This window comes from Dermacentor albipictus, chromosome 9 (assembly GCF_038994185.2).
Source record: "Dermacentor albipictus isolate Rhodes 1998 colony chromosome 9, USDA_Dalb.pri_finalv2, whole genome shotgun sequence".
Taxonomy (NCBI): domain Eukaryota; kingdom Metazoa; phylum Arthropoda; class Arachnida; order Ixodida; family Ixodidae; genus Dermacentor; species Dermacentor albipictus.
This window is the reverse complement of record NC_091829.1, coordinates 33,639,290-33,665,733: the sequence shown is the minus strand read 5'-3', so window position 1 is coordinate 33,665,733 and position 26,444 is coordinate 33,639,290. Positions and strand designations below refer to the sequence as shown.

General features: G+C 47.4%; 2 protein-coding genes and 1 long non-coding RNA gene across 10 annotated transcripts in view; 2 read left to right on the top strand and 1 right to left on the bottom strand.

The window, feature by feature from the left end:
• The window catches only part of LOC139050000 (uncharacterized), a 58,967-nt gene that overhangs the window by 11,313 nt on the left and 21,210 nt on the right, over positions 1-26,444 (bottom strand). The window lies entirely within an intron of this gene.
• Positions 1,225-26,312, top strand: LOC135920558 (store-operated calcium entry-associated regulatory factor-like). Of its 2 annotated transcripts, none has more exons than XM_070526003.1 (7): positions 1,225-1,374; positions 12,818-12,996; positions 14,859-14,966; positions 17,174-17,226; positions 18,725-18,984; positions 22,154-22,261; positions 26,185-26,312. In XM_070526003.1, the coding sequence occupies exons 1-6, from the start codon at positions 1,263-1,265 to the stop codon at positions 22,231-22,233; spliced, it is 792 nt and encodes a 263-aa protein (XP_070382104.1). In that variant the 5' UTR covers positions 1,225-1,262; the 3' UTR covers positions 22,234-22,261; positions 26,185-26,312. The 2 variants fall into 2 exon arrangements, with proteins under 2 accessions (XP_070382104.1, XP_070382103.1); XM_070526002.1 differs by lacking the exon at positions 26,185-26,312 and adding an exon at positions 23,237-23,332.
• Positions 26,238-26,444, top strand: part of LOC135920554 (store-operated calcium entry-associated regulatory factor-like) — a 32,473-nt gene continuing 32,266 nt past the window's right edge. For all 7 annotated transcript variants that reach the window (XM_070525996.1, XM_070526000.1, XM_070526001.1 and 4 more), the window contains exon 1: positions 26,238-26,444. In XM_070525996.1, the coding sequence (XP_070382097.1) occupies positions 26,378-26,444 (67 nt within the window). In that variant the 5' untranslated portion in view covers positions 26,238-26,377.

Below are 26,444 nucleotides of genomic sequence, written 5' to 3'. Positions count from 1 at the left end.
GGATCAAGAAGGTTGCCAACCAAGTACAGGGCAATTGAAACTTTAAATAGACAACAAGGAGTCATCAAAAAGAGAGAGAGAAGAGAGAGAAACAGTGAATTGGATGCAAAGACGGCCAAAAAAATGAAGACCATGAAGATTTATAAGAATAGGAAGAAATTAGAAGGACAAATCTGTACGATTACACAAAGGGAAATGCCTAGCTATTTGAGGTTCGAACTGGTTGTTTAAGGGCAAAATCATACGGGAGAAAATATTCGAAACAAGATGAGGCAGGCGTCTGCGGCAGCAAAAATGCAGAGACCATTCAGCACATCCTAATGGAATGCGAAGGTATTCACACAGTAAAACCCGTAGGGACACTTTCCAGAAGCGCTTGGATCTAAAGTGGACGGAAGCATCAACCGGTCAGCCTTTGAGATAAGCAAGATACGTTTAGTCTACGGTTGGAAAAAACGCAGGGAAGAAACTGATATGACCGGATCTGTTATAGGCACACGTAGCGGTACAAGGTAGATAGAGAAGTTTTGAGAAAGAGACAAACGATTAAGCAGATGTATATAAAAATGCTAGAATTAAAAGCACTTATAGCATTAAATAACAAAGAAGGTGCGAAGTAAAACAACAGACGAAGGAAGGAGACACGAGACAACCACGTAGGCGCATTGACAACTGAGTGTTTTATTTCTTGACATAGGAGTATATAGCTGCTGTCAAGGATCAAAACAACAAGAAGAAACAGGGCCGTCACCTGCATCGCACAAGGAAGCCACGATACAGAATAACTTCTAAGCGTCGCTCCCAAGATACAGTGCGATGCAGATGACGGCCCTGTTTCTTCTTGTTGTTTTGATCCTTGACAGCAGCTATATACTCCTATGTCAAGAAATAAAACACTCAGTTGTTAGTGCGCCTACGTGGTTGTCTCGTGTCTCCTTCCTTCGTCCGTTCTTTTGGCCAGAATCTTGGCCAGTCCTCCGCAGTGAGTATGCACCATCAGTGAAGCAACACGAAACAAGCATAAGTTCGTCACAATTTTTTTTTTTCATTTATCTCTTCCTGAATATGTTTGCAAGGTTTAGTAATATTCTACCTTCTTTCCTAGTGCCATCCGAATTTCGGTCAAACCCCCACAGTCGGTATGTGCCACCAGAGGAAAACGAAAGGAAGCTAAACGAAGCACCCCGCCCCTTTTCCCCCTCCCCTTGCTGACAGTAGCGGGTATGAACCAGTGCTTGGACACAAGAACAAGATATCCACGAATGTGTCATTTCGACAAGCTAGCCATCGCCCCGTCGCCGTTCAAGATGCGTCATACCGTGACCGTCGGAGCTTTCCTTTCCCTATTTGCTCACCTGACAGACGGTGTGACAGGTAGGTGTAGCCTCCTTTCGGTGCGAGCGTTCTTACTGCGCAATGTTTTTCTTACTCTGGCAGCGTTAAGTTCTCGACTCCAAAGATTAGATCAAAACGAATTAGAGTAGTGTGCAGAGTACAGTGTGGTGAAAACATGTGAGCGTCACTAACGACAAATATATGGGCGAAAGAAGACGCCCATTGTCAGAAAATTTATTGTCATGGATATTGTTTTGCATCTCGTTTCACATGGCTGCTGCACCTTGTGCCAACGGAAACGACTCGTGCACTTTCTGGAGGCGTCCTTCATTCGCTTTGACAGCCCAGATGCCATCGCTATCGACGTGACACTATGCCTGCCCAACATGGATAATAAACCTAACTCCGCATAGTTTTGACCGCAGTGGGGAGCCTGGGGTTCTTCAACGCGCACCCAATGCACGACACACGAGCGTTTCTTGCATTTCAACATCATCATCATAATCATCATCAGCCTGGTTACGCCCACTGCAGGGCAAAAGCCTCTCCTATTAGCCCCGAGAATTAGGAGTGGCGCCCTCTCGCGAGTGACGTCACGGCCAGGACGCCGCTCGCTCCGGCTCGCTCGGCTGCCGCGCGCGCTCGTTCCCTTCGTGTATGCTTGGGGCATGGGCGGCTCGAGCCGTACGTATTGGAAGAATACGTCGGCTTCTTTCAGCTGCCATACCTTAACCACAGTTTCTTTTTCAAAAGCGTGTGAGTCGAGAAACTTTGCGGCTTGGATATCGCAAGCTAAGTAGCGTTAAAGGGGTCTACTAGGTTTTACAATGCATATATGCGCCGTGTCTATCGGTAAATTTTGGCTAAAAAAAAGAATATCTGCAAATTCAACGCGCGAAGTTGTGTATGATGCTTCGCTAAACATTTAACATTCCTTTAGTATTTAGCTATGAGAGGCATTGCATTTTACGTGGAAGAAAAATTTGGTAATTGGCGTCAACATGTTATCTGATTTTAGAAAGACACTGCCCAGCGAAGCTCTCATCATGATTCCTATTACTCTGGTGTGTTGTTCTATTCAAATATGCCCATTCATTAATGCGTAAAAAATTGTTAGGCGCGCATTTCTTATGAAAAAGTTTGCTGCTAATTTCATCCCCCTCTGAAACGCCTCCAAAAAACGAATTGCTCATGGCTGCTAACACGACGGCGCGTCATGTAGAGTATTTACATAGTTAATTCACAAACACCATAGTAGCAATCACCTGAGAGAAAAGTTTCGTTGTTAAGATCGAGAGCCACTCAATTGAAAGTGATGAAATGTTTCATAGTGGCCCTCAGTAGCCTTTATCGACAATATGGCACACCCCTGATCACGTAATGGTAGCAATCGACTGTCCGTATGGCGAGGCACGCTATGTTCGCGAAACCCATCAGTTCACTACAACTTCGAATTAAAACCATAAAGCATGTTTTTTACAGCGCCAACTGGAATGGCTAAAGTATTCTCGAGCTACTACACCGCAGCTTAGATTTCCTGTATACAAAAGGAAAATTCAAGCACCTTCTGTCTCACCATGTCTCGATGCAGCGTTATTCAATTATACAAACTATTCGCTTCGTCGGTACATAAAAGAGAACCTTGCAGGCAAATTAAGTTTGCTCCAATCCAATCGCAAACATTCATAAAGAAAGCACCACAAGCCTTGCATATACTTTCACTTGATTTCTGACCCTCCACCGGGGGAATTTCGATATCTTCAATATGTCCCATACTACTAATCATTGACGCTTCGACTCCTTTCTGACTGCAGCTATGTGGTCCAGCAGGCATACTTCACTAAAAAAATTGGGCCGAGCAGCCTGTGTCAGTTCGCCAAACAGATTGGTCATGTATATTCCTCAAGCAGCAAGCACCAGTAAATTTCTCAAGTGAGTTTGATTTGATTTATTAATTTCCATTTACACACACACATGTACAGAGGAGTGGTAAGTGGAGGTGGATGAGGGAAAAAAGTCGCACAGACGCGGCTTGAGGTAACCTCACCCCCTTAGGTACAATATGGCTGCATGGGGTAACACATCAAGCGCCATATAAATTACATTTATATAGTGGCCATAAAACATTGCAGTTGTACAATATGTGAAAGAACAGTGAAATAGTTCCACAATAACAATGCAACACACACTGCGGCACTGAAATAAATAAATGATATACACTTGGTAATATAGACAAAAAAAGAGCAACATAACTTACATTATTAATCATTAACAAACGCGCCCTAAAGAGGTGAGTTGAACGTGTAACACGGAAAAGGAAATATATATTGGTACATTCCTATTTGTATTCCGTAAATAGCTGTAAGCCTTCATTAACTTTACTTCAAATTTCCGCCGCTTAAAAAAAGTAAACACGTGAAGAACCGCCTAATGTTGACAGGCAGTTAAAGAAGCAAGTGAGGCGTGTAGAATCTAAGCTCCAGTATTAGTTAAGTCCCCGTGCTACTGCCGAGCGTTTCTGTGAGGAAATGCAAAAATTCGATATTATACCATGAACTACCCGTCGTGAGCAAACCTATTTTAGCGGAATAAAATCAACGTAACTGCTGTAGAAGTCATATATAGCCAGCTTTGTGACATACTTGTTGCACCGCGGCAGGTATGGTATCATAACTGGATTCCTATAGGCTATGCTTTTGCGATTGTCTATCCGCGCATGAAAAACCCGCAATGGGCTGGTCTGCGTCGCTTCGGCTGGCACTGTAGCGTTGCCTTCGAGAGCTGCATTGTTGTCTAAGAAATCAGCTCTTTGAATAAATGTTCGCAAAGGAAGACGTCGTAAAAATATATTTGAGACGACCACCATAAGTATACAAGCAGAGAGAACGAGGGCGAACAAACGAAAACACCGCAGAAAGCGCCCGGACAACGCCCGAACTGTAGCAGACGACAGGCGCGAGTCCGTGCCCTGACGTCACGCGAGCGGCGCTCGCAGCGCCGCCCGTGTTCGTTCTCGGGGCTAATACTTCAACTAACCCGGTGTAGGGGTTGAAGGACGGGACTTCGCGGATGAAAACAAAACTTGGGAGTATTTATTCTACATTATTTACAAGGAGGTGAGCGTCCAGTAACATTCGTACAGTCATTACGGGCCGGCAGCAACTCGGACGCTGCGGCCCGCGGCAAGAAGTTCGAGAGAGGTCATTCAGGGAATCAGGGAATGTCCCAGAATGCTCAGGTCTCTCTGGAAGGCTTCTTATAAACCCTTCGAGCACTGTAAGTCACGTCATGTTTGACCAATGGGAGAGTCCGCTCCGATGACGCCACTTTCAGCCAATGGTAGGCGCCCGTGTCGAGGTGTCACACCTGGCGGCCCTCTGTGGTCTTGCCTCGCAGACTGGCAATGCACTTCTAACGAGGAGAAGGGGAGGGCTGCTCATGCTCCATTGTCGGATGCCCACCTGCTAATCCCGGCGGCGCACGAACTTGTTGGCACGTGAACTTGTTGCCTTAAACTTGTTTGCTCGGCCGCTCCTCTGGAATGCGCTTTCCTGCTTCTGCATTCCTCAATTAGCTGTGCTGCAATCCGATGTGGTCTGGGGAACTCGAAGTAATCGCAGGAAACAGCTCCATATCTAACAGCTCGTCCTCGCCCCGGTTGTTCTGAATGGCCGGTGAACTCAATTCGCTGGCCATGAGGAACGCTGAAAGAAGCTGCAGGGTACTGGGGTCGAGCCTCGTTTGACAACCCTCGGGATCCTGGGCCCTGGAGAACATACGTCAAACAAACCAAACAACACAGCGCTGCACCACGCGTAAGCGCAGGCTCTTCACCCCTGACTCGCCAGGCTATTACTGAGTCAAAATCAACCCTGATCTTTTAGTTCCCCAATTTTGACCAAACAGTTCCAACCACCCTTCCAAACAGCTATCCATTTCTCCTCGATTGCCCACAAGACCAGACTATTATTGTTGTTGCAAAACAAAAGGGTCGTTGACGATGCAAACAACAAATGAAAACAGCCGAACATAACTTAAGTGGCCTAACTACACGAACAGCATGTTTCCAATCTATCGCAGTGGCGTACTTATCGCACGTATTGGTGCCACTGAACAATCTGGTCAACCTCACAAGCACGTAATCACAAGCGCACTAGCCTTGTGGTCACTAAACAAAACGCGTACTTGCGTTGTAGGCAAACTTTTCATTTACGCTTACTCACGTTTCTTCCCTGAAAGTCCTACAGGACACGTGACATAAACGAACAATTAAACTCGCGGGACTTACACACTCCGCAGAACTCTTAAAATAATGCGTCTTTTAATAACTCGTTCCACGCGTACTTATAAGAGAAGTCAGAATACGGCTGCCCTCAACACACGAGCAACCCAGTCATAGTCTGCTTCCTTCCGTCCACACAGGACACGCGCTAATGGAACTAAGAACGCTTCTCCGTGCAAATCATGCACTCACTGAAAATCTACGCGCTTAACCTTAGAAAATTCAAAAACCACATAAAAAAGCAGGTTAAATAACACACGCGCGCGTTACGATAGGCCTCTCAACGAGAACCTTGACTTTCAGGTTACTCACACACACACACACAAAAAAAAAGCCTATCTACCTATTAATGAGCATCTCGCGAGACTACATGTTTACTTAAAACGCATCTTTCAAATCTCGGAGCTTCTCAAACAAATCATAAGCAGAGCTCATACCTTACATATTGAAAGAAATCCTAGTCTCAAATCGCGAAAACTTTCCGATGCTCAAAATAAAATACAAAACAACACGTTTTCCTACTACGGAAGCTCTCTTGGCCTCCCATTCCAAACGCTTACGTCTGACTCATACTTTGAGTCGAACCCGCGGTGGGCGAAGTTTACAAGCTACTCTGGCTATGGAGGAACAACAAATGGGCTGACTCACTATCAGCTCCTTCAAGACGTTACGGTCTCCTGCCAATTTGCGTCCTCGCGCCCCGCTTTCTACACAAACTCGAGTGACCGCGTCGCTACTCCCCACCTGGTCTCGTCCTGCCACCTTGCGTTTCTTCGAACTGCACGCTGAGCTGTGAAAAGAACTACGGAACGACGAGGAGATTGACTGCCCCGTGCCCTTTGTCCGCGTCCGTGCAGAACATTCTTCGCGGTCCCCCTTTGACCGGTGGCTTGAACGTTTTCGATGCGTCAACATCGTCCGAGACGACCGCATCTTTTTCCTCGCGCCCTGCCCATTTGGGTTTCTCGCCATCCTTGGCGGCGTTACATTAGTTACCGACTTTCGGTCTTTACCGCGCTTCTTTTTACGGCGCTTTCTCTTTGCACTCGCCTTCATGTCGCCTTCTCGTGCCTCGTGCTGGCCGGTACACATTTCGTCGGCCCGGATCGGTCTCTTACCCGCACAGTCTGAGTGATTCTCACTTAAATCAACACTCTCTCTGCCTCGACTGGCGGACAGCTCAACCGACTCTGGCACAATGCAGCAGGCTTTACTCGAGTAAGACAACTCGCACTCTTGCGAACTGCCCTCTACTACATTGCCCAGCTCACGCTGTGCATCGGCACACAGCCCGTCGGTATCGATCGCTGTCTCACGCGCACAGTCCGAATGATTAACTGAATCATCCCTATCTAGGCTATCTAGACTGGCGGAGAGCCGCACCGATCCTTGAACAATGCAGTTGTTCTCTCGTGGACTACGGAGCTCGCCATCCCGAGAACTACTCTCAACTGCATCGCTCAGTTCGCACTTCACTTCTGCACGCAGATCTGACCTGACATGGGTGCCCGCGTCTGTCGCGTCAACAGTACCCTTTTCTCCGCTAGCAACCTCGCTAACATTACCAGCGACGCACACGCTCGGTAACTGTGCCAATTTGTTCGCAGCTGGCCTAGCTGTCTCTACAGTCATCTGTTGGCACAGCACCTCGTCGCTCTCCTTGCGGCCTTTAACGGCCTCTGTTGCCACTAAGGCATCGTTAGCGGCTAGCCTTTCCCCTTCACTTATGAATCTGCAGCTAATCTCACAGGCACTACACTTTTCGTCGGCTTCTGGCGAAAATCTGCTAGATGCTTTTTCATTCTTTCGCTCTGTACTACCTACAGAATTCTCAGACAGCCGTTGTCTCTGTGCCAATAACTGATCACAATGCTGGATCTCTTTGATCAGTGCTGCCTTCTCTCTCTCATACTTTTGCTCACGCTCAAGCTTACGTTCCTGATAGTCGCGTTCGCGTTCCTTCTCACGTTCGTTACGCTGACACCTAAGAGTAAGTTCTTGAAGCTCCTGCTTCCGTTCATTCTCGCGTTTTTCACGCCTACTCTCACTCTTAAGTTCACGACGCTCTCGCTCCCGTGGCTCCTGTATCACCTCCCAAGCAAGCTCAATGCTTTTGTCATCATTGCCACTATCATTAATCGCCTTTATGATAGCTGGCGTTTTCATCCGTTCGTCCGCCTCAACTCCCAAATCGTCGCACACCAACAACAAGTCTAACCTCGTCAACCTTCTAAGATCCATGGCAGCTGCCCCGACAGGTGGTTAAAACTGTTTTCCTTAATTAATTTGTGCAAACACACAATGCAACACACTCCCGATTCCCAGAACTATCAAAATGAACACACAACATTTGAGTCTGGCGAATCAAAAGGGAAAAAAACCACGCGCTCACTTACGGTTGCAGCACCCAGGCATCCGGTTCATTTGTCCGTCGTTCCCGGTTCCTCCGGACTCACTGGGTCGAAGGCTCGCTCCTTCTTCGCTACTCCCAGTTTCTTTGGACCTCTTTCGACGAAGGCTCTCTCTTCTTCGTTCTTCCCGGTTCCTTATGATCTTTCTCGACGAAGGTTGATCCGTAGCGCTGCCACCAGCTGATGCATTCGGAGGCGATCCTACCGCTGCCAACCAGATGTAGGGGTTGAGGGACGGACTTCGCGGATGAAAACCCCTACTTGGGAGGATTTATTCTACATTTTGTACAGGGAGGTGAGCGTCCAGTAACATTCGTACAGTCATTACGGGCCGGCAGCAACTCAGACGCTGCGGCCCGCGGCAAGAAGTTCGAGAGAGGTCATTCAGGGAATCAGGGAATGTCCCAGAATGCTCAGGTCTCTCTGGAAGGCTTCTTATAAACCCTTCGAGCACTGTAAGTCACGTCATGTTTGACCAATGGGAGAGTCCGCTCCGATGACGCCACTTTCAGCCAATGGTAGGCGCCCGTGTCGCGGTGTCACACCTGGCGGCCCTCTGTGGTCTTGCCTCGCAGACTGGCAATGCACTTCTAACGAGGAGAAGGGGAGGGCTGCTCATGCTCCATTGTCGGATGCCCACCTGCTAATCCCGGCGGCGCACGAACTTGTTGGCACGTGAACTTGTTGCCTTAAACTTGTTTGCTCGGCCGCTCCTCTGGAATGCGCTTTCCTGCTTCTGCATTCCTCAATTAGCTGTGCTGCAATCCGATGTGGTCTGGGGAACTCGAAGTAATCGCAGGAAACAGCTCCATATCAAACACCGGTCATGTACTAATTGTGGCCATGTTGTCCCTGCAAACTTCTTAATCTCATCCGCCCACCTAACTTTCTGCCGCGGTCGCCGTGGCTAGGAATCGAACCGGCGACCTCGAGCAATCCGTTAGGCCACCACGACGGGACGTGTCCGTTTTGACGACAAAGTAGCGACGGTGCTCAGTTCGCAAATAGATTAAATGAAAGAACGCGATGCTTATGTTCATTGTGATAGAACGCCGTTGCAGCCTGCCGCGAAAGGTGGGTGCGTCATCCCCAACTAATCTGGATTTTTTGCATTTACATGCATTAAACGTTATTAGCGTTGTGTTGAACGCTCGAGAAACTCAGCCTCCGCGTGGTCGAAAAGTGCCGATAGATACATCGCAAAGCAATAAAAAATGCTACAGATCCAATTAGTTGGAATCTTGAGTTGAATCTTGAATCAGTGAGTTGGCGCATAGAGAGTCGGAAGACGAGCAAGCGCGAGCGCACACAAATACCGAGCTTTTAAGAATGAAATGCTTTTAGCTCCCGTTGCCGGCGACCTTCAAGTGACCTTAAGCCAAAGGCAAAGCCGTTATACGGGCAGGTTGCGAGAAAAAAACGAGATCATCCGAGCAACCACTTAAAATTTAAGAAAATGCTCTCACTGGCCCCCATTCCTCTGTACAGGACCGCATTGCACACGCTAGTTACTGCCCAAAAAAAATTACAAAAATATTACTTCCTATTTCTTCCTGATGTTCACAATATCACTCAAGCTGTAACTTCTAGTGCACTGAAGTTTGTGACTTCCAAGAGCGACGTTCAAAGAACCAGGTACATGACACCATAGACTTCATTTTCATCCTTTGGCGCCGAGACAAGGTTGCCTGTGCTCTTTTTAACGCCAGCGGACCGTGAGTTCCGCGGCGCGGGTTTTGCGTCGCCCCGAGAGATGGCGCCGTAGGGTGCCTCGATGCGCGCGCCCTCTGGCGTCGGAGGGGAGCGCGCGCATCGAGGCACCCTATGGCGCTGCGCTGCGTGGCGCCTCCTCCAGGCGATTTTTTTCTTCTGGCTAGGCAGTGTGCTCTGTCTCCCTGGCGCCTTTCGCTGCTTGTCGTGCGGCCTGCAGCCGGTTTTCTTCTTCTAGTTGGGCAGCGTCCATATGGACCCAGTGCACAGTATGGCGCGGCGCGGTGAGGTGTGGTGTGGTGCACCGCTGCGAACACGCACTACACCCATTTTGAGCCTGTGGCTAGTATCACCTCCAACCAATCTGCTTTGCCGGTTACCATTTCATGCTTACATCTACTCTCGATTACGGGAGAGCCCTCATTTTTTGGCAAAGTCGTTCAGCTAAAAGACTTACTCCAAGAACGATGCATAACTTTTTTTCTGCAAATTATTTGTGGTTCTCGGAGATTTGATAGATCTGACTATAAAAGAGCCACAAAGTTTATCAGTGCAACTGTGGTTGTTGTGTCGAAAAGCATAGAGGTGACGCTGGTTTTGAATAACGGCTCCATTCGCACTACCTGTACAGTCGATGTCGTGAGTAACCACGCATTTACAGAAGTTCCCTAGCTATTGTTACAGCGCAAACACATGCAACCACAAAGTATCAAGGACGGGACACAAGCGCTGTGTCAACTCGCCCAGAAAGTTTTAATGAAGTTCCCTAGCTCAAACTGCCTCTTCACGGCCGAGCACGTAAGACAAATAACCATGTAGAACACACTGCGAATTGCGAAAAAATTCGCTCCAGTTGTGCTATTAAATGTTTTTTTTTTTTAAGTCTAGTACGTGCGGTGTCCAACGGCAATCACGTTGGAGTGCAAGGTCCGTTTTCAGCGACGCACTAACCCAGCCGTCAGAGACGTTCCACGGTAGTACACCATCTGCCCGTTGCTTCAACAAGTCAGCTGGATTAAATTTGTGTTTCGTTGTTATTCTTTACATATACAGGGCGCACACCTTTCTCATGTGTCACGCATACTATGATATTGATTTATCCTTAAACAAATAAATTTTTGCGGATCCCATGCACCGGGGAACCGATGTAGGTGAAGCTTTGCATGCTGTTTGCTTGACTGACGTTAATCAGCAGTGATGTTAGCGGCGAATGTGCAATTTCTTCAGCGTTTAGTCCAATACGAGAGCGGCGAGTTCATGTTAAACGTTATTACCTTGCTTGCACCGCTGCTAAGTTTGTCTGTGTAGTCCACAGAACACACAGGGAGACGTGTTTGCTTGAGCCATTGTCATGCGTCATTGTTCATGACCTCTGAGAGGGTTGAACAATATCATTGCCTCACATGGCACATCGCATCGTGGCAGAATTGTTAAACATTAAGTGAATTAAGGGGGTGCACGTAACTCAAATAATTATTATAATTGCGTGTATACAAACGTGCCACATTTGCTGCGTAGCGAAGACGCTGCTGTTCCGCGTGGCGCTTCTTTCGGGCCTGGGTGTCCCTCAACATTGAGTGCACCCTTCGGAGCCATTTTGCCGGGGCGTGTTTAGGTGCTCCTTCTGCATACGTCGCCAGCACGCTGTTGAGACGCCAGCGTCAAGCGCTCTCTTCCGGCTATGGACGATTGTAATATTTCACCCGCCGCGGTTGCTTGTGGCTATGGTGCTGGCCTGCTGAGCACAAGGTCGCGAGATCGAATCCCGGCCACGGCGGCCGCATTCCCATGGGGACAAAATGCGAAAGCACTCGTGTACTTTGATTTGGGTGCACGTTAAAGAGCCCCAGGCGGTCCAGATTTCCGGAGTCCCCTGCTACGGCGCGCCTCGTAATCAAATCGTGGTTTTGGCACGTAAGACCCCTGCATTTAACTTAATTGTAATGTTTACACTATCACAGCCCAGCACGCGACCTCCACAGCCCAGCAGCTGCATTTTTGTGGCACGGGAAAGCAAGAAAGCACAGCACGTGCCATACGCACAAACTGTGAAACGCTGCCGCGGCGGCGCCGGCCGGGATGCGTGGAAACGAGCGCCATCTGGTGGTAAAAAAAAAATTTCAGTACACCCAAGCACTTCTTATGATTTGTGAATGCCCAAGCATTAACGTCCAATTTAACGCCGCTGAGCGGTCCTTCGAGTGACGAACTCCTCGCGGGCAAGCGAGCGCGTTAAGGCGCCTGGCGCGTTTTGATTTGGCATTACCGAGGTGCAGTTAGAACGCGGGGGAGGGCGTGCGCGGACAAAGAACGCGCGCATAACGCAGGCTTCCGAGAGCGAGAGTGACGTGACGTGGCGTTGCGACGATGTCCCTCCCCTCACGCAACACCTGGCGCGCTAGCGTTGGAGCCGGTGTTCCCTTTCGCCCGCTCCTCTGCACCGTCGATACGCGTGTTGTATATGCTCCATTCTGGAGCCAAAGCACCCGCGCGCTGGAGGCCGCCGACGATGCGGCGAGGAGGACTCCCCCACCTAAAACGGCACCGCTGAGGTCGCTGTGGCACAACCGCCGGACACGTGACACCCCTCAAACTGCGTGCAAATTACTGGCGGGCACGTTTTACGAACAGCGACGGGCGATGCGGTGGTGCCTTTCAGGTTTGGGGCGGATCGCTTGCACGTGCGGGGTGCAAGAAAGCCTGTTTGGCCCAATGGATTGTGACTTTCCCTTTCTCTCTACTCTCTCCCCTTTCCCGTACCTTCTAGTCAAAAATAAATGTCTTCTTGATGCGCTCGAAGCGAACGAACGTCTGTCATTTTTCCATAAGTTAAAAGTTATCCGTCTCTTATTCTACAACAATGCGTTCGTGACGTTGCCTCAAAGCCAGTGCCAATGGGAGCTTAGGTGCCGTGTTGCTGCTTCAGACGACAGGCGCGAGGCTTTTTCGCCCAATGTGCCACGCCCTCGATACGCTGAAGATTTTGGGCCTGCGTACTTCTTAAAGGTTTTCGATGATTTTCTCTGCAAAGGAGTGCGGGGTTGCGAACCGTTATTGGCCTGCGCGCTGACATCCGCAGGTGACAAAGTGAGGCTGAAAGACGTTCAGGTTCTCACTTTGCGGCAAGGACAGTACACCACCGGTCGCCGGTCCCATCCGGTTCCTCAGCTGAACTGCCGCGGTGGCAGCGCCGGCTGTCAGGATCAACCTTCGGTTGTTCAGTGCTACAACCGCGGAAGCGACGGCCGGGACACACAGGTGAGCTTTCTCGCCATGGACACCTTTACAGCGATGCGCACAAGGCTGGTTATGACGCACGCAAAAAGGCGTAAGATGAAATCATTTTCGTGTGTTCGAACAAAACGATAAGCTTTGGCATGAATAAACATGGCGTATACTGCATTGAAGGGGCACTAGTATGAAGACTTCGTGATCTTTATATACAATGCAGCCATGAACGTGCCAGCCACGTATTACTCCTTCGCATGCAGCCCACGATCTCGCATAAATGATCGTCCACTCTGGTCTGCGGCTTTCGAGGTCTGTTCGATATAATGTCGTGGCCTATGGCCTCATAGACTACGCGCGAGCGCCTAACGCCAGCAATTGGGCGATTGTTCGTGGCCAGCAGCTACTCCCGAGCGAAGGCTCGCGCATGCGTACACACTCCACTCATTTAGCAAACGGAGTTGCGGCGGTTGTTAACACGTCGCATCCGTCCTGTGACACACTCCTTGTGTTTAATTAGGGCACCCCTGCCAGACGAGAACCGTAAGTATTAACATAGGTGCACCACGCAAAGAACAAAGTGTAAAGGTTAATTTTGGCAGGGTCGAAGCAGTTACAAGCCAAGTTCCGGTCGGCCCTGCGGTTTTTTGGTCGAACGCACTCGATCTGCCATTGGAACAGCCTTTCTTCAAAACAAGAATAGAAAATGTCGAACCTGAAATCCAAGGAATCCGCCATCGGAATTAGCCGTATAAAAGGAGCAATGGGTAGAGCATCGCTATCGACATCGCCCCAGCTGAGAGAAGACGTATATGTAGTTGAAAAGGCACGGGGAAAACAAACGATGGGTTCTATATATTCGCTGTACTATTGAGACCTGTTGAATAATGTCCTTTGGAATATGTTCGTTTAAAGGCACCGTCCTCAGTCCAGTATGTGCTCAGTTTTCAAGAAAACACATTGCACGGCTTCTTGAATGACTGAATGAATGAATCTATACGCAGGCTTCCAGTAGGTCCTTCACACTGCGAACCAGAGGCTGATTTCAAGAAAGCTCTTTTGTTCGTAACTGATGGTCGCCATTGGCCCGCTGTCTTCGCTAATAATATGTCTAACATAGCAAGTGACTGTCATCCACTGTTAAGAACAGTTACAGCATAAGAACTTTTTTTTTGTTTTGCAAGTTCGAGTCGTGGTGCTTCATAGTTACTTCCAGATATAGCGCAAAAAAGTACACATACGCTTTCTTTTGCGTTATATGTGGAAGTAACTGCTAGACCAGATAGCCCCACAGCCTGACGTCATTTTCGTATTTTAGTCCCTTGTTGAATTAAAAGTTGTCAAAACTTGTCACGTTTAATGCTAGGCTCCATCTTCTGGTGCTCCAATCAGTTCAATGTGCCGTCAGTACATCGGCGAGGTCCAGCTGATAAGGAAAGCGACGCAGCGTAGTGCTCGCACATCTGGGCTTGAGAGAGCAGAGCGAGGTTAAGAACGTATCACGCGACATCGAGAGCACGTAATTCGAAGAATAACTCGAATGACGCAGTGACGAGACAGGAATAGAGTAGAACAACCGTCAGTCTAGCCTCGACACTAATAGGGTGCGATCTTGTACGCGTTCCAATATAGAACTGAGGCGGTTCGTTCTTTACGTCACGAAATAGGCGGTATGTTCCGTTCCGTTCGTCCGATAGCAGACGACACAGAATGATTGACAGCAGATATCGCGTCATAATTGACGTCATGGCGTTCGGCACGGTTCAAAGTGACGAATCGTATTTGGCTCGGTGGAACGAACCGCCTCCGTTCTATTTTGGAACGCGTACAAGATCGCACCCTAAATGTTTAAATGCTAGCCATTCAATATGCTCCCTCCTGTCTATTTCCAGTGGGAATGCAAGGCCGACATGAAATCGCAGAAGTTCGGTTTGATTCAAGTTACATGCGAAGGGTACGATTTTCCTCAAGACGAATACGTACTGCTGGGATCTTGCAGAGTGAGTGTCTTGCGATTTATTAGCATTCTTTCGGGTGTCTCAAATGCTGACACTTGCAAGTACTGCGTTTTCTGCACTGAAACCGATAACAGGGGCGCGATCTTGTAGCGATGCCTTCCGCTGGATTACGTGCCACTCTTATCATCCCCCGTCAGCGGCCAGCTGTTTCCATCGGTCACGCGGGTGGAGCGCCGCTCTGACGAAGCGCGAAGGGTAATAGCATTGGAAATGGCGTCGTTCGAAAATCGCGGCATTGGGCATCACAAGCCGACGATGAACTATTTGTCTAAAAATTAAAGATCATACTTTGAGCCAGGGATACATCGTTCACTTGCACCCGTTCGCCCTGGCATACTCGACCTCAGCTTCGATAAACGCGATGGACGGAGTGCTTACGCACATCTCTTTTTCTTTAGCTATCGCAAGTGCCTCCCATATTTCTCGCTCCGTTTTTGTTTTTGATGTGCTAATGACTGTAGTGCTTTCCAGCAGCGGAGAGCATTTGCATTGTTTGCAGTGTGCAGCCAAGTTGCTCGGTGCTGTCAGAAGCTGGCACGTGTATTTGTGCGGTCCCGTAACCTACCATTTAGACAAGGTCCAGTTTGCACAATGTACACTTTCCCGCAATCTAGTGGGATTTGGTAAACCACTGAAGTCGCACATTCCACGTACTTTTTTCACGTGCTTAGTCTGGCAGACCGTAGCACTTGGATTGCCCTCTTTGAATACTGCGTTCACCCTCTTGCACATGCCTTTTAGTTTTTGCGGAGCGGACAACAGTACTTGAACATCATGGCGTTGGGCTGTCTTTTTTATGGAAAACCATGGATGTAAGGCAACACCACGCGTTTTTTTTTTCAATTTTTCTTTTTCCTGTGTTTTTTGCCTTTTCCTGTTCGCTCTGATTTCAGGCAACATGTTTTAGCAGATTTGCACCACCATACTGTTCAGGCACCCACTGTTGTTTCTTAAGCGGCTTACTTGCAAATCGATGCCCTCCCCCACAGCATGGCGGCGTGATTTTTCAACCGCTTGACTGATGCAAGCCTTGGCGATGCGTCTTTTTATGATTTTAGAATGGCAAGAGTCACACCTCAGGATTTCTTTTTGTCCTCTAGTTTTCTAGCACCAGCACATGTGGGAGCCGCTGAGCCTAATGTTTATGAGTGAGGTCAGCATCATGGGCGAGTTTATGTTCGGTGGCCTATGTATACGTTCCCACATAATGTGAGGAAGAGACGGCCGCACCCCGCATACCGGCATACACGGTTGGCCAAGTTGCCTGCCACAGTCCCCAGTATACCTATGTATACGTTCCCACATAATGTGAGGAAGAGACGGCCGCACCCCGCATACCGGCATACACGGTTGGCCAAGTTGCCTGCCACAGTTACCAGTGCGGAAAGGTGTGTTACTTGATTCTATAGCGGTCGGACAAGGTAGCCTGACATCACGGATCAAGGTACACCGGCCCTGTGCTATCTAGGAGACGTTGGCCAAGCGTCTCAACTTATCATTACAGCGCAACACAAGACAAGGACAAAAGAAGACGACCTTGTCTTGTGTTGCGCTGTAACGAACCTTACTATGAATCCCAACCAACTGGCCCAACTTGCCATCTTCATACTTAAAGGGACACTAAAGGCAAATATTAAGTCAAGCTAAAGTGATAGATTGGTGCTCAAGAATCTCTAAGGCGTCAATATTATCGCAAGCAGAGCCTTAAATGTAGTCTCAACGCTCTCGCTCGCCCGCGAGGAGTCTTTAACTCGAAGGAACGCTCACTGGCGTTCATTTGGATATTTAATGCTTTCGCATTCACAACTCATGAGAAGTGCTTAGATGACCTTGGATTTTTCGTCATCTTTTATCAGGCGAAACAATTTTACTGCAGTGTGGCCGTGTCTGTAGCTTAAGTCTAACGCACGGGAGGCGGAACGCGGAAGGCGTGGGTTCGGCTCCCGCGGGCGACAAGTTGTCTTTTCGCCCAATTTCTTTTCTCTTTCCGTAAAATATTTGTACATCTGAATTTTAACAATGTTTCCCACACGTTTTCCCTGGCTTCGCTATCTGTTTGCTTCGTTTGATTGCAACTAACAAAAAATTGAGCGCCCCTATGTCCATTACTCCTCTTGTTCGATGCGGATAGCGTCTTTTAGTCCTTCTAGCTAAACAAACTCATTTTTCTTTCTTACCTCATCTTACAGCTGGAGTACTATCTGGAGAGAACCGAATTTGGCGGTGGCTCATTGCCGAGCGTGTAAGTTGTTATTACTCTTCTTGTCTTTTTTGTGTGGGGCTCCAATTTGGGAGCCTCAAGTTAATACATACACCTTCTCGTAGCCAACCGGCTGTTGTCCTTCACAGATTTCCCGGTAAGCGGTTAAAAAAAAAACCTACACACTACTGTGTCGTGTAGAGGCGTACTCGGGCCATAGGAGAATGGGAGTCGTTATGAACGGGCTGTATACCAATACTATAAGCATACGAGATGCATTAGACCAGCAGTGCTGCGTTTCCCGTTTCATCAGGTTACTACTTAATGCAAAGCGCTCCTTTTTCCAGGAACAAACATGTCGCATTTATGTTTGTGTGCTTCAAGAATAAATATACCCGAGTCACCCATTTCGGGAAAAAAAAAAAGCGATCACTGTATACGTTCTTGCAATTGCGATTCAAGGACGCCAGAAATCTTAGCTTCGAGGGCAAACACAAACACAGTAGATCTTTCAGAGACTTGGAATGCAAGGAGACAGAAGCCATCCGCACGTCACATATATTATTTATGGTATGTATTTATACATCTTTGCAAACCCACAAATATCGGTCCTCCTGATATTTATTTCTCTGGGTGTCCAATATTCGATAAGTTGTCGAAACATGGATAACTGTTGTGGTTGTTAATTTTCGAACAGATCGACTGATAACATGCAACTCGAAGCACTAAAGATATATGATCACGCAACTGTTAACCAAAATCAAGATTCAGGTCCTGAGACGCTACGCATTGACGCACAGTTAGTTGTCCCATGTGTGGAAGATGTAGTTTACTGCTTGTCATGCAGGAAATAATACTTGGGACAAACTGGCAGATGTCTAAACGATCGCTTACGAGAGCACTCAAACAATGTTAATAAACTGGCAGTAACTGGTCATCTTGCTGCACACTGCACGCGCTGTGGCTTCAAAATTTTGTCTAAAAGGACTAGAGTGATGGGCAGGCATTCTGATCAACTGACAAGGGAAATCGTGGAGGCGTTTGAAATGAACAGAAACAAAGATTGCGTGAGGTGCCCATCTGTCGCTGTGTCGGAGAACGAGATACTGTTCTTGCCACGGTAGCGGTGGCTTGTTACGCTGTTAGGCGATCTGTCATGCTGTGGTAACGTTGCACTCCCTTCCCGTCCTTTATTGCACGGTGCTATATATACTGTGACCAAGTACAATAACGCATCAGTAGCGCAGCGTCCTGTGTGCCTTCTCTCGTGTCCTGCGTTTCTTTGCGCTAAGTACTATTAACATGCGATGCCAACTAGCCCACCAGTCTGTTTTGTTGTTCAAAATTCATAAGTTGTCAAGGCCTGGAGAGAGAGTTGTTGCTGTTGCTGTTTAAAAGATTGACTATTAAAACGCCATTCGGAGCATTAATTGTTATTCAATATCAATACTCATGGTGTAGAGATGCCAGAAATTAGTGTTATTGCTTTTGTCGCGTTAAAGGTGGAGAGAGATGATGAAACGCAGCGGTCTTTTTTCAGACCCGCGCATCAGAGACACCGTGAAGAGGACCTCTCCTCTGAGACGCTTCTTAATTTCGTCAACGCCATCATTTTTGTTCTGGCGGCGATTGGCTTCTGCTTTGTGTGCCTCTGCTGCATGGCCCTTTGTGCGGAGAGCGCCGATCGTCACAGCCATACGCAACTCGTAATCGTACCCGAAGCTGGCCGCAGTCCATCGCATCCGACCTCCAATCTGTACTACTATGCCGCGTCAAGAGAATCTCCGTACGGAAACTACGGTAAGGACATAGTACAGAGTTTTAGACTGTCAGTAAGTGTATGTCAGTTTAAGGGACACCTGAGTACACCACACCTGAGGACACCTGAGGACATCACAGCGCGCTGAGTATGTTTACTTCCCTTCCCCCCCCCCCCTTATTGCGCGCTGTTCTCACTCAAAAGTCTTTTAAAGACGCTTTTGTACTGCATCGTTGTTCTTGCAAAAGAGGCGAAAAGAAAAATTCCTCTTCATTAATGCTCGTTCCTGACAATGCATCAGATGAGTAGAATACGAATGCTACAAATGTAGGTCCGTTTGCTCCACTTCACGTCCGCATCAATGGGGGGGGGGGGGGGGGGGGGGGGGGCGCCACGAGCAATGCTCGGCATTGCTCGTGGAAGGTCTGTTGGAACCTCTGTTGAAAACAGCAGAAAAAAGAATGCAGATTCAGTGCATGGAGTTGTATAATTATGCGTAAGCAGTTTAAGATGGCCCATCACCAAATTTAAGCTTGGTCCATCGCCAAATTTCAAGTTCGCCCACCTCCCAATTTCAAGTTGGCCCACTTAAATTGGTCCGCCCCCAAATTTCAATTGGCCCACGTTCAAATTTCAAGTATTCCCACCCCCAAATTTAATTTTGCCCATGTCCTAATTTCAAGTTGACCCACACGCAAATTTGGCCCACTTGGAATCCATCCCTGAATTTCAGTTGCCGATGCCCAAACTTCAAGTTGGCCCAACCCCTAATTTCAGATGGCCTGCTATAAGCTTCCTCATGCATTTTCTAAGGAGCTCTATTTATCTCTATGGGTGTATTCTTTTAACCGTTTTTTTTTCATTGTTCCTTATCACCTATAAAGCAACCGATTATCTAGATTTACATTATTATAACGGCTAAATGTCCTAACTTTGCAAATCACGCATTTTTGTGCAGATACAGGGCATTAAACGTTTCGCGTGACGGGGCTGAGGTACTGTCCAAAGAATGATTACGCATTAAAAGTTTACGAGACAGGCGAATACAAGACAGTTGGCGACAACGTAGAATGAATTTAATTCATAAAAGGCATGGGGGGAGAACGCAGAATTCACTTATATACACCGTTGACTCTTGCATCCGTAATATACAAGTTAGAAATGCTGGCGATTAAATTAAAACTGCAAGCATGGGCAGAATAAAATGGCATATTGGGAGAACATCAGAATGGCTTCACAATCGGTAGGTATCTGAATGACAAACTTATTTGTTCTCATTCAATCTATAGAAATATCCAGAAAAGAAAGGAGACTATTACCTGAGGCTTTTTCTTAGGCATTACCGGAGCGTATGACAACGTATACCGCAACATATTGTGGGATATTCTGGAAAACGAAGGTATAGGCAACGACCGTATAAAGCTTTTGATGTAGGTTTACCGAGAAAATACCATTTGCATTGAATGGGAAGGGAAGAGGAGCGAGGCGAAAGTTAATATCCACAAGGGACTGAGACAGGGGAGCCATCTATCCCTGCTGCTGTTTATGATGTACATGGTGAGGAGGGAAAGGGCGCTAGAGGAAAGTAATATCGGGTTTAATCCCTCATTCAACCAGGCGGGTACAGTAGTTGAGCAAGAGCTTCTGGGTTTGTTCTATGCGGACGGCATAAAGTAAAGTGATATGCAACGTCTAGCTGATATCTGTGGGCAAGAAAGTGAGAATTTAGGATTAAAACTTAGTGTTAAAGAAGCAGGTTTTATGGTATTCAGTGAATATAGTGAACAGACAGTGTTGATAAAGGGCTAGGAATTATTGTTAGAAATGCAGATGTTCATGCCCGACCTGCCAGAGAGTGTTTCATAGAAAATGCCACTTATATAAGAGAAATCTGCAGGAACCAACACGATCCGCCGGTGTGAATTAATATGCTAGATGACTTGCTGTCATTGAAGCACCTTTAACTCCAACAGACCAGCTAAGAATCGCTGGGGTGCGTTTTTAGCATTATTAATGTTATGAATTCTGCCTCATGGGACATGTAATGCTTTCGTATTAATAAGAGACAAACTTAGCTTGATCGGTTTTGTACCCTAGTGCGACGCCGTTGGCTTCGGTGTAGAGTCACGAATTTCAGTTGCATAATATGCATACATTTTCGCGCAGATGTGTCGTTTTAAGGCATACATTTTCCCACGTGGTCTGCCAGCATACGTAAGCGTTTACTTTCGAATGCGATGTTATCACCTTAAGTAAAAAGACTTCTTTCCCACATACGAGCAGGCACTTCGCGTTAGGTAAGTGGACGTATTCCTGTCCCTCCTCGTTTGGGGCCTCTTGGCTGCAAAATAATTACATTTCAATTGGTAAAATCTGAACCAAGGTGTTCCCAGCGCACTGACTCACGAGCCCATGTATATAATAAAAGAAAAATAATATAATACGAATAAGAATGTAATAAGAGCAAAAGCGTCACCGCATTCCACTCCACGCTCGAGCTGGTGCTTTGAAACTCTATGCGAAAACTCATCGAAATCGGGATCTGCAAACTTTGTCCAGTGCACATTCTGCGGGGTCGGCCCAGATGGTAACGAAACAAGTTGTAGTGCAATGCCATTTGCTTCCCTTTGTAGTTGCATACCACTCGCGTGCCCTACACAAGCATGTTCCGCCGTCTATTACACACTTTGCGCAACACCAACCGATGCTATATATGCACCTATGTACAAAATGCTTCGTATAACAGTGAATCTCATAGTGCGTGGAATCCGCATATTTTAATCAGTCCATACAGCTAGCACTAGGTATAAGCTCGCCGTGCAAAAGCCCGAACGTCTACGGAAAACGTGTAGTGCCATATTACATTCGAGCATGAAAGTGAGACAATTAAGCATCGCGGCCACTTGGAATGCGCTGAAGATTATACGCTGTCCACCCAGAGCACGAAATGTTGAAGTCACAAGGGGACAAATTCACGAACATGTCAGTTCGTAAGGATTGTTTGTCAGTGGCCGGAGGCCTCCGCCAATAAGTATTCCCTTTCATGCTCTGGTGGCACCTGATCTTTGGATTGCTTTTGCGCACAGCGATTCGTAGCCTTTCTGTCGATCCGTTATACCGAGGAGACCGTATGTGCCTTGTCATTCGGGATACGAACGTTGCACTTACGCATCGTAATGCATGTATGTTTTCTCTCACGAACCCCGCAAGGTGTGGTCCGGATATCTGCCTCGGAAGCTCACCGGGAGGAGATGTTTGTGGACCGGGTGCCTCGACGGGTGGCCCGCTAGGCTATTTGTATGGAAACAGGGCCTCCTGGTAAGTCAAGAAAATCCCACCGCCATGTTGCGGCTGCACCGTTCACAACTTGACGTAATGCGAGCACCTGGTGTTGGATCGCGGCTCAGTCTCGCCTGCGCGAAACGGAGGAAAGCGGGAAGGAAGCGCGCCGTCTCCCGTCGCGTGCGAGGCACCCAACGTGGCGAGGCGCCGGTGGGGGAGGGAGGGGGGCGGCTTACATCGGCTGCTACCCGCCGTGGTTGCTCAGTGGCTATGGTGTTAGGCTGCTGAGCACAAGGTCGCGGGATCGAATCCCGGCCGCGCCGGCCGCATTTCGATGGGGGCGAAATGCGAAAACACCCGTGTACTTAGCTTTAGGCGCACGTTAAAGAACCCCAGGTGGTCGAAATTTCCGGAGTCCTCCACTACGGCGTGCCTCATAATCAGAAAGTGGTTTTGGCACGTAAAACCCAATAATTTAATTTTTTTTTTTACATCGGCTGCAACTTCGTATGTGGCGGCATCGCGCCGTCGCGCGGCCGTATCTTGAGGAGCGATCGGCGTTGGGGGCAGAGTCTAGGTGTGTCGGCGGCTCGTAGCTTTGTGCGTGCTGTGTGTTCTCGGCGCTTCGGCATGGGACGGCCACGCATCGTCCGTTCTCCCGAGGAGCAGCCGGCCTACGACCAACAGCGCCGAGAGCAGGGGCGGGAGAGATCTCGTCGACGCCGCGCCATGCAACGCCTCGGCAGAAGGTCGGGGCCCGCGATGCGGAGATCAAGCGGCAATGTCGGGCCGATGCTGCGGTTATATATATATATATATATATATATATATATATATATATATATATATATATATATATATATATATATATATGCAACATTCCACATAACGCACTGGCATGCAAGCATGATCGGCATTATAGTACCCAGCGTTCGCCGATATTGTCAATATCGGAATGCTTCAACCCAGCGGCACTCACAAGCAGTCTTATTTCTTGTTTCTTCGTTTCAGACTTTCGAGGAGACGACGAGAGGTCGTCGCGAAATGTGTCGTATACATACGTGCTCGACAAATAAAAATTACCAGCGCGTAATAAATAAAATCGCCGTTTCATTTAGCGTAAGCATTTGAAACGGTCGCGGTAAGAAGAAAAAGGAATAATGAAATATGTGATGCGACTCCGAAAGCACGTTGGAAACGCATTAATTTTGCGCTGTTGCTGAAAACATAGAGTGGCACAAGCACGTCGTCCCATGCGCCTGAACAATGGCCGGACATTATGGACCAGAGGCAAGTATCATCAGGCGCGTACAGCTAAGAAAATATCTCTAACAAGCGTAGCACTTAACGAATAATAAATAAATAAATAATATCAAGTTATTCAACGTACCCAGAAACCATACAAATAATTATTAATTATATTAATAATAGTCTTTATTACAATTAAGCAATTAGCACAGATATTTTTGCTGTGTCTGCCGAAGCCTTCCATATGCCTCTGTGGGAAGAGCCTGGATAATAATAATAATAATGATGATGATGATGATGATGTTTACTATAGTGTCCAGGAACAGCTACGGAGCCTTCGTACTGGTTGACATAAAAGTAATATGCCAAGCAATATGTACAGAGAAGACTAATGTGGTGGACAAAACAATTTGACAGGGAATAAAACAAATGGGGAAACGGAAAACGAGGAGGCGGACGTAAAAGAGAGCTAATCATACAACATGATTATCTACATATATACAAGACACCAGAAATGAACTCTGAAGTACATCAATACAGACATAACACTTATTACATGTTTTTTCAGCTTTTAGGGGTTCTTTTAATGAAATTCTCAGGCGCCAGTTGAAATCTCCTTGGGTAGGAGTTGCCTTCCTTCTGCAGTAGACATAAAAATAGGCTGATAATGATAATGATAATTTATTATTTCAGGCAGTGTGAGTCTATCTATCTAGCCTATTACGCCGACCCAATGACCCAAGCTGTCTGCTAGCTTGGGCCACTGACTATGTGCTGAGCTGGTTGCTGTTTTGCCGAGCAGACGTGACGGACAACTGGGCGTTGATGCGATGCAACAATGGAATAGCGCATGATATTCCACGGTTTCCTTGATTTACTTGATTTGATTTTCTTTCATCCGAGCAATCGGGTATGTGCCACTGAATATGCGTCTGCACCTTTACAAGTATGTCCATGAGTGGTGTAAGAGATGTGGGTATACGACTGGCCACTTCCGCAAAAGTCAAGTATGGTGGCTAGCTGGTTCGGCTTGGCACGGGGCTTGCCCGCCGACTTCAATAGACACACTAAGTGTCTATTGTGCTTCGAGGTCATCCAGGAGGAAGAACTTTGGACCGTTGACGAGGAGTGAATTCATTGGAATTCTGTACTTTGCCATTAGGTGACGTTGTACTTGCTGGCGTCAATTGCAGCACCCCCGTGGGTGCTTATATTGTGCTTCTAGGCCGCCTGCAAAGAAAGAGAAGTCCGGAAGCTGACGAGAAGATACTCTCTTCGGAATGCAATTCTGGGAAATTGTGCTCAGAGACGTGCTTTGTGGTGGTTCGAAAGTTGCTCTGGTCACCCGTACAAGAAAAGGGATATCCTCTCTCAAACAGTGATGCGTTTCGCTTGGGGCAAGGGAACGACTTCCTGGCAGCAAAAAAGGACAGGAAAAGGAATGGTCTCGTCACGTGACCCGGCGACCAATCAGAACTGCGGCGATCATGCCTCAGTAAACACTCAAGCACAGCGATACAGCAAGCGCGAACGATGATTAGCACATAGAGATGCGAAACTTCGTCTTTCTGTCTTCAAGCGGTTGTGTGATTTCCCAATTTGATCAATTTAAACAAAACATGCCGTTATAATTCCACCAATTGGCAGCGACTATGAGTGTGCGCAGAGTCTTACCACCATTTGCATTAAGGAAAGCAGGATTGCTTCGCTGTTTAAGGCATATACAGGGCGTCTGACCTATCATGCAACGAGATTTTTAAAAATATGTAAACGCCACATAGCTGGACAAAGCCAAGGTAATGTTGTTTGCCGTCGCTCGGAGATGCTCAGATTATTATTTATTTTTTTTTGCATTCAGCCTAATTACATAATTAGTCTTAATTAATTATTCAATCAACTTCTCAATTATAATTATATGGAAGAGTCAATGAACAAAATGAAGAGCAACATGAGAAACTCCCGATACAGCTTTCTGTTGTTCAATACGTGCTACATAAGCATTTTGCCAAGCCTGGAAGAAGCCCGCGAATACATGCGAAATTGCCTATTATAAAGCAAAAAATAATCTGAGTATCTCCAACTGGCGGCAAACAACATTACCTTGGTTCCGGCCAGCTACGTGGCATTTGCATATTTTTTTTACAACTCGGTGCATGATAGGTCGGACGCCCTGTATATGCCTTCATTGCCTTAAACAGCGAAGCAATCCTGCTTTGCTAAACGCAAATGGCGGTAAGACTCTGCGCACACTCATAGTCGCTGCCAGTTGGCGGAATTATAACGGCATGTTTTGTTTAAATTGATCAAATTGGGAAATCACACATATTTTTGCATATGCATATTTTTAAATCTTGGTTGCATAATAGTTGGGACGCCCTCTGTACAGCACAGTAAACGAAGCGACGAGAACGTCTGAAGCTACAAGCACGAAGATCAAACAAATTTATGCGCTAGCCATCATTCTCCACGGTAGCTAAGCGATCGTAGCGGCAGAGTTTCCTCCAGTAATATTTGTAGGCGGCTCTATGACTTATCCATGGCCTCCGAGATTCACGTTCGCGATATGTTCTTACTGGAATAAATGTACGCCTCCGAGCACAGCATTCCTTTAATAAAGTGAATAGCTTTCTCAAAGCGTTAGGCTTATTCGCTTGCGGTGACAGTCGTCGTCGATGCTATAATTTTCTACAATTATTTATTTTCAATTGCAGGTCCTGTTCAAATTTGCAGCTTCAATCGGTCCTCCCTTTCGGTAGATGCCACGTCGGTGGGAAGAAGAAGAAGTTGGGCTGAGGGTGGAGTCAACGGCAACAACATGTATAGCTGATTTTCGATCCCCTTTCTAAATTATAAGAGACAGGCCACCGCTGAAGCCCATCGCGAACCCTCCCGTCACCTCTCAAGATGCGTCACACCTTCGTATTCGGAGCGCTCCTTTGCCTGTTTTCTCATCCGTCAGACAGTTTGTCAG

Coding starts and splice junctions, on each gene's coding strand:
- LOC135920558 (XM_070526003.1), top strand. CDS start 1,263: ATGTGTCATTTCGACAAGCTAGCCATCGCCCCGTCGCCGTTCAAGATG. Junction 12,997..14,858: donor GCGACGGCCGGGACACACAG/GTGAGCTTTCTC, acceptor GTCTATTTCCAG/TGGGAATGCAAGGCCGACAT. Junction 18,985..22,153: donor ATCTCCGTACGGAAACTACG/GTAAGGACATAG, acceptor GAACCCCGCAAG/GTGTGGTCCGGATATCTGCC.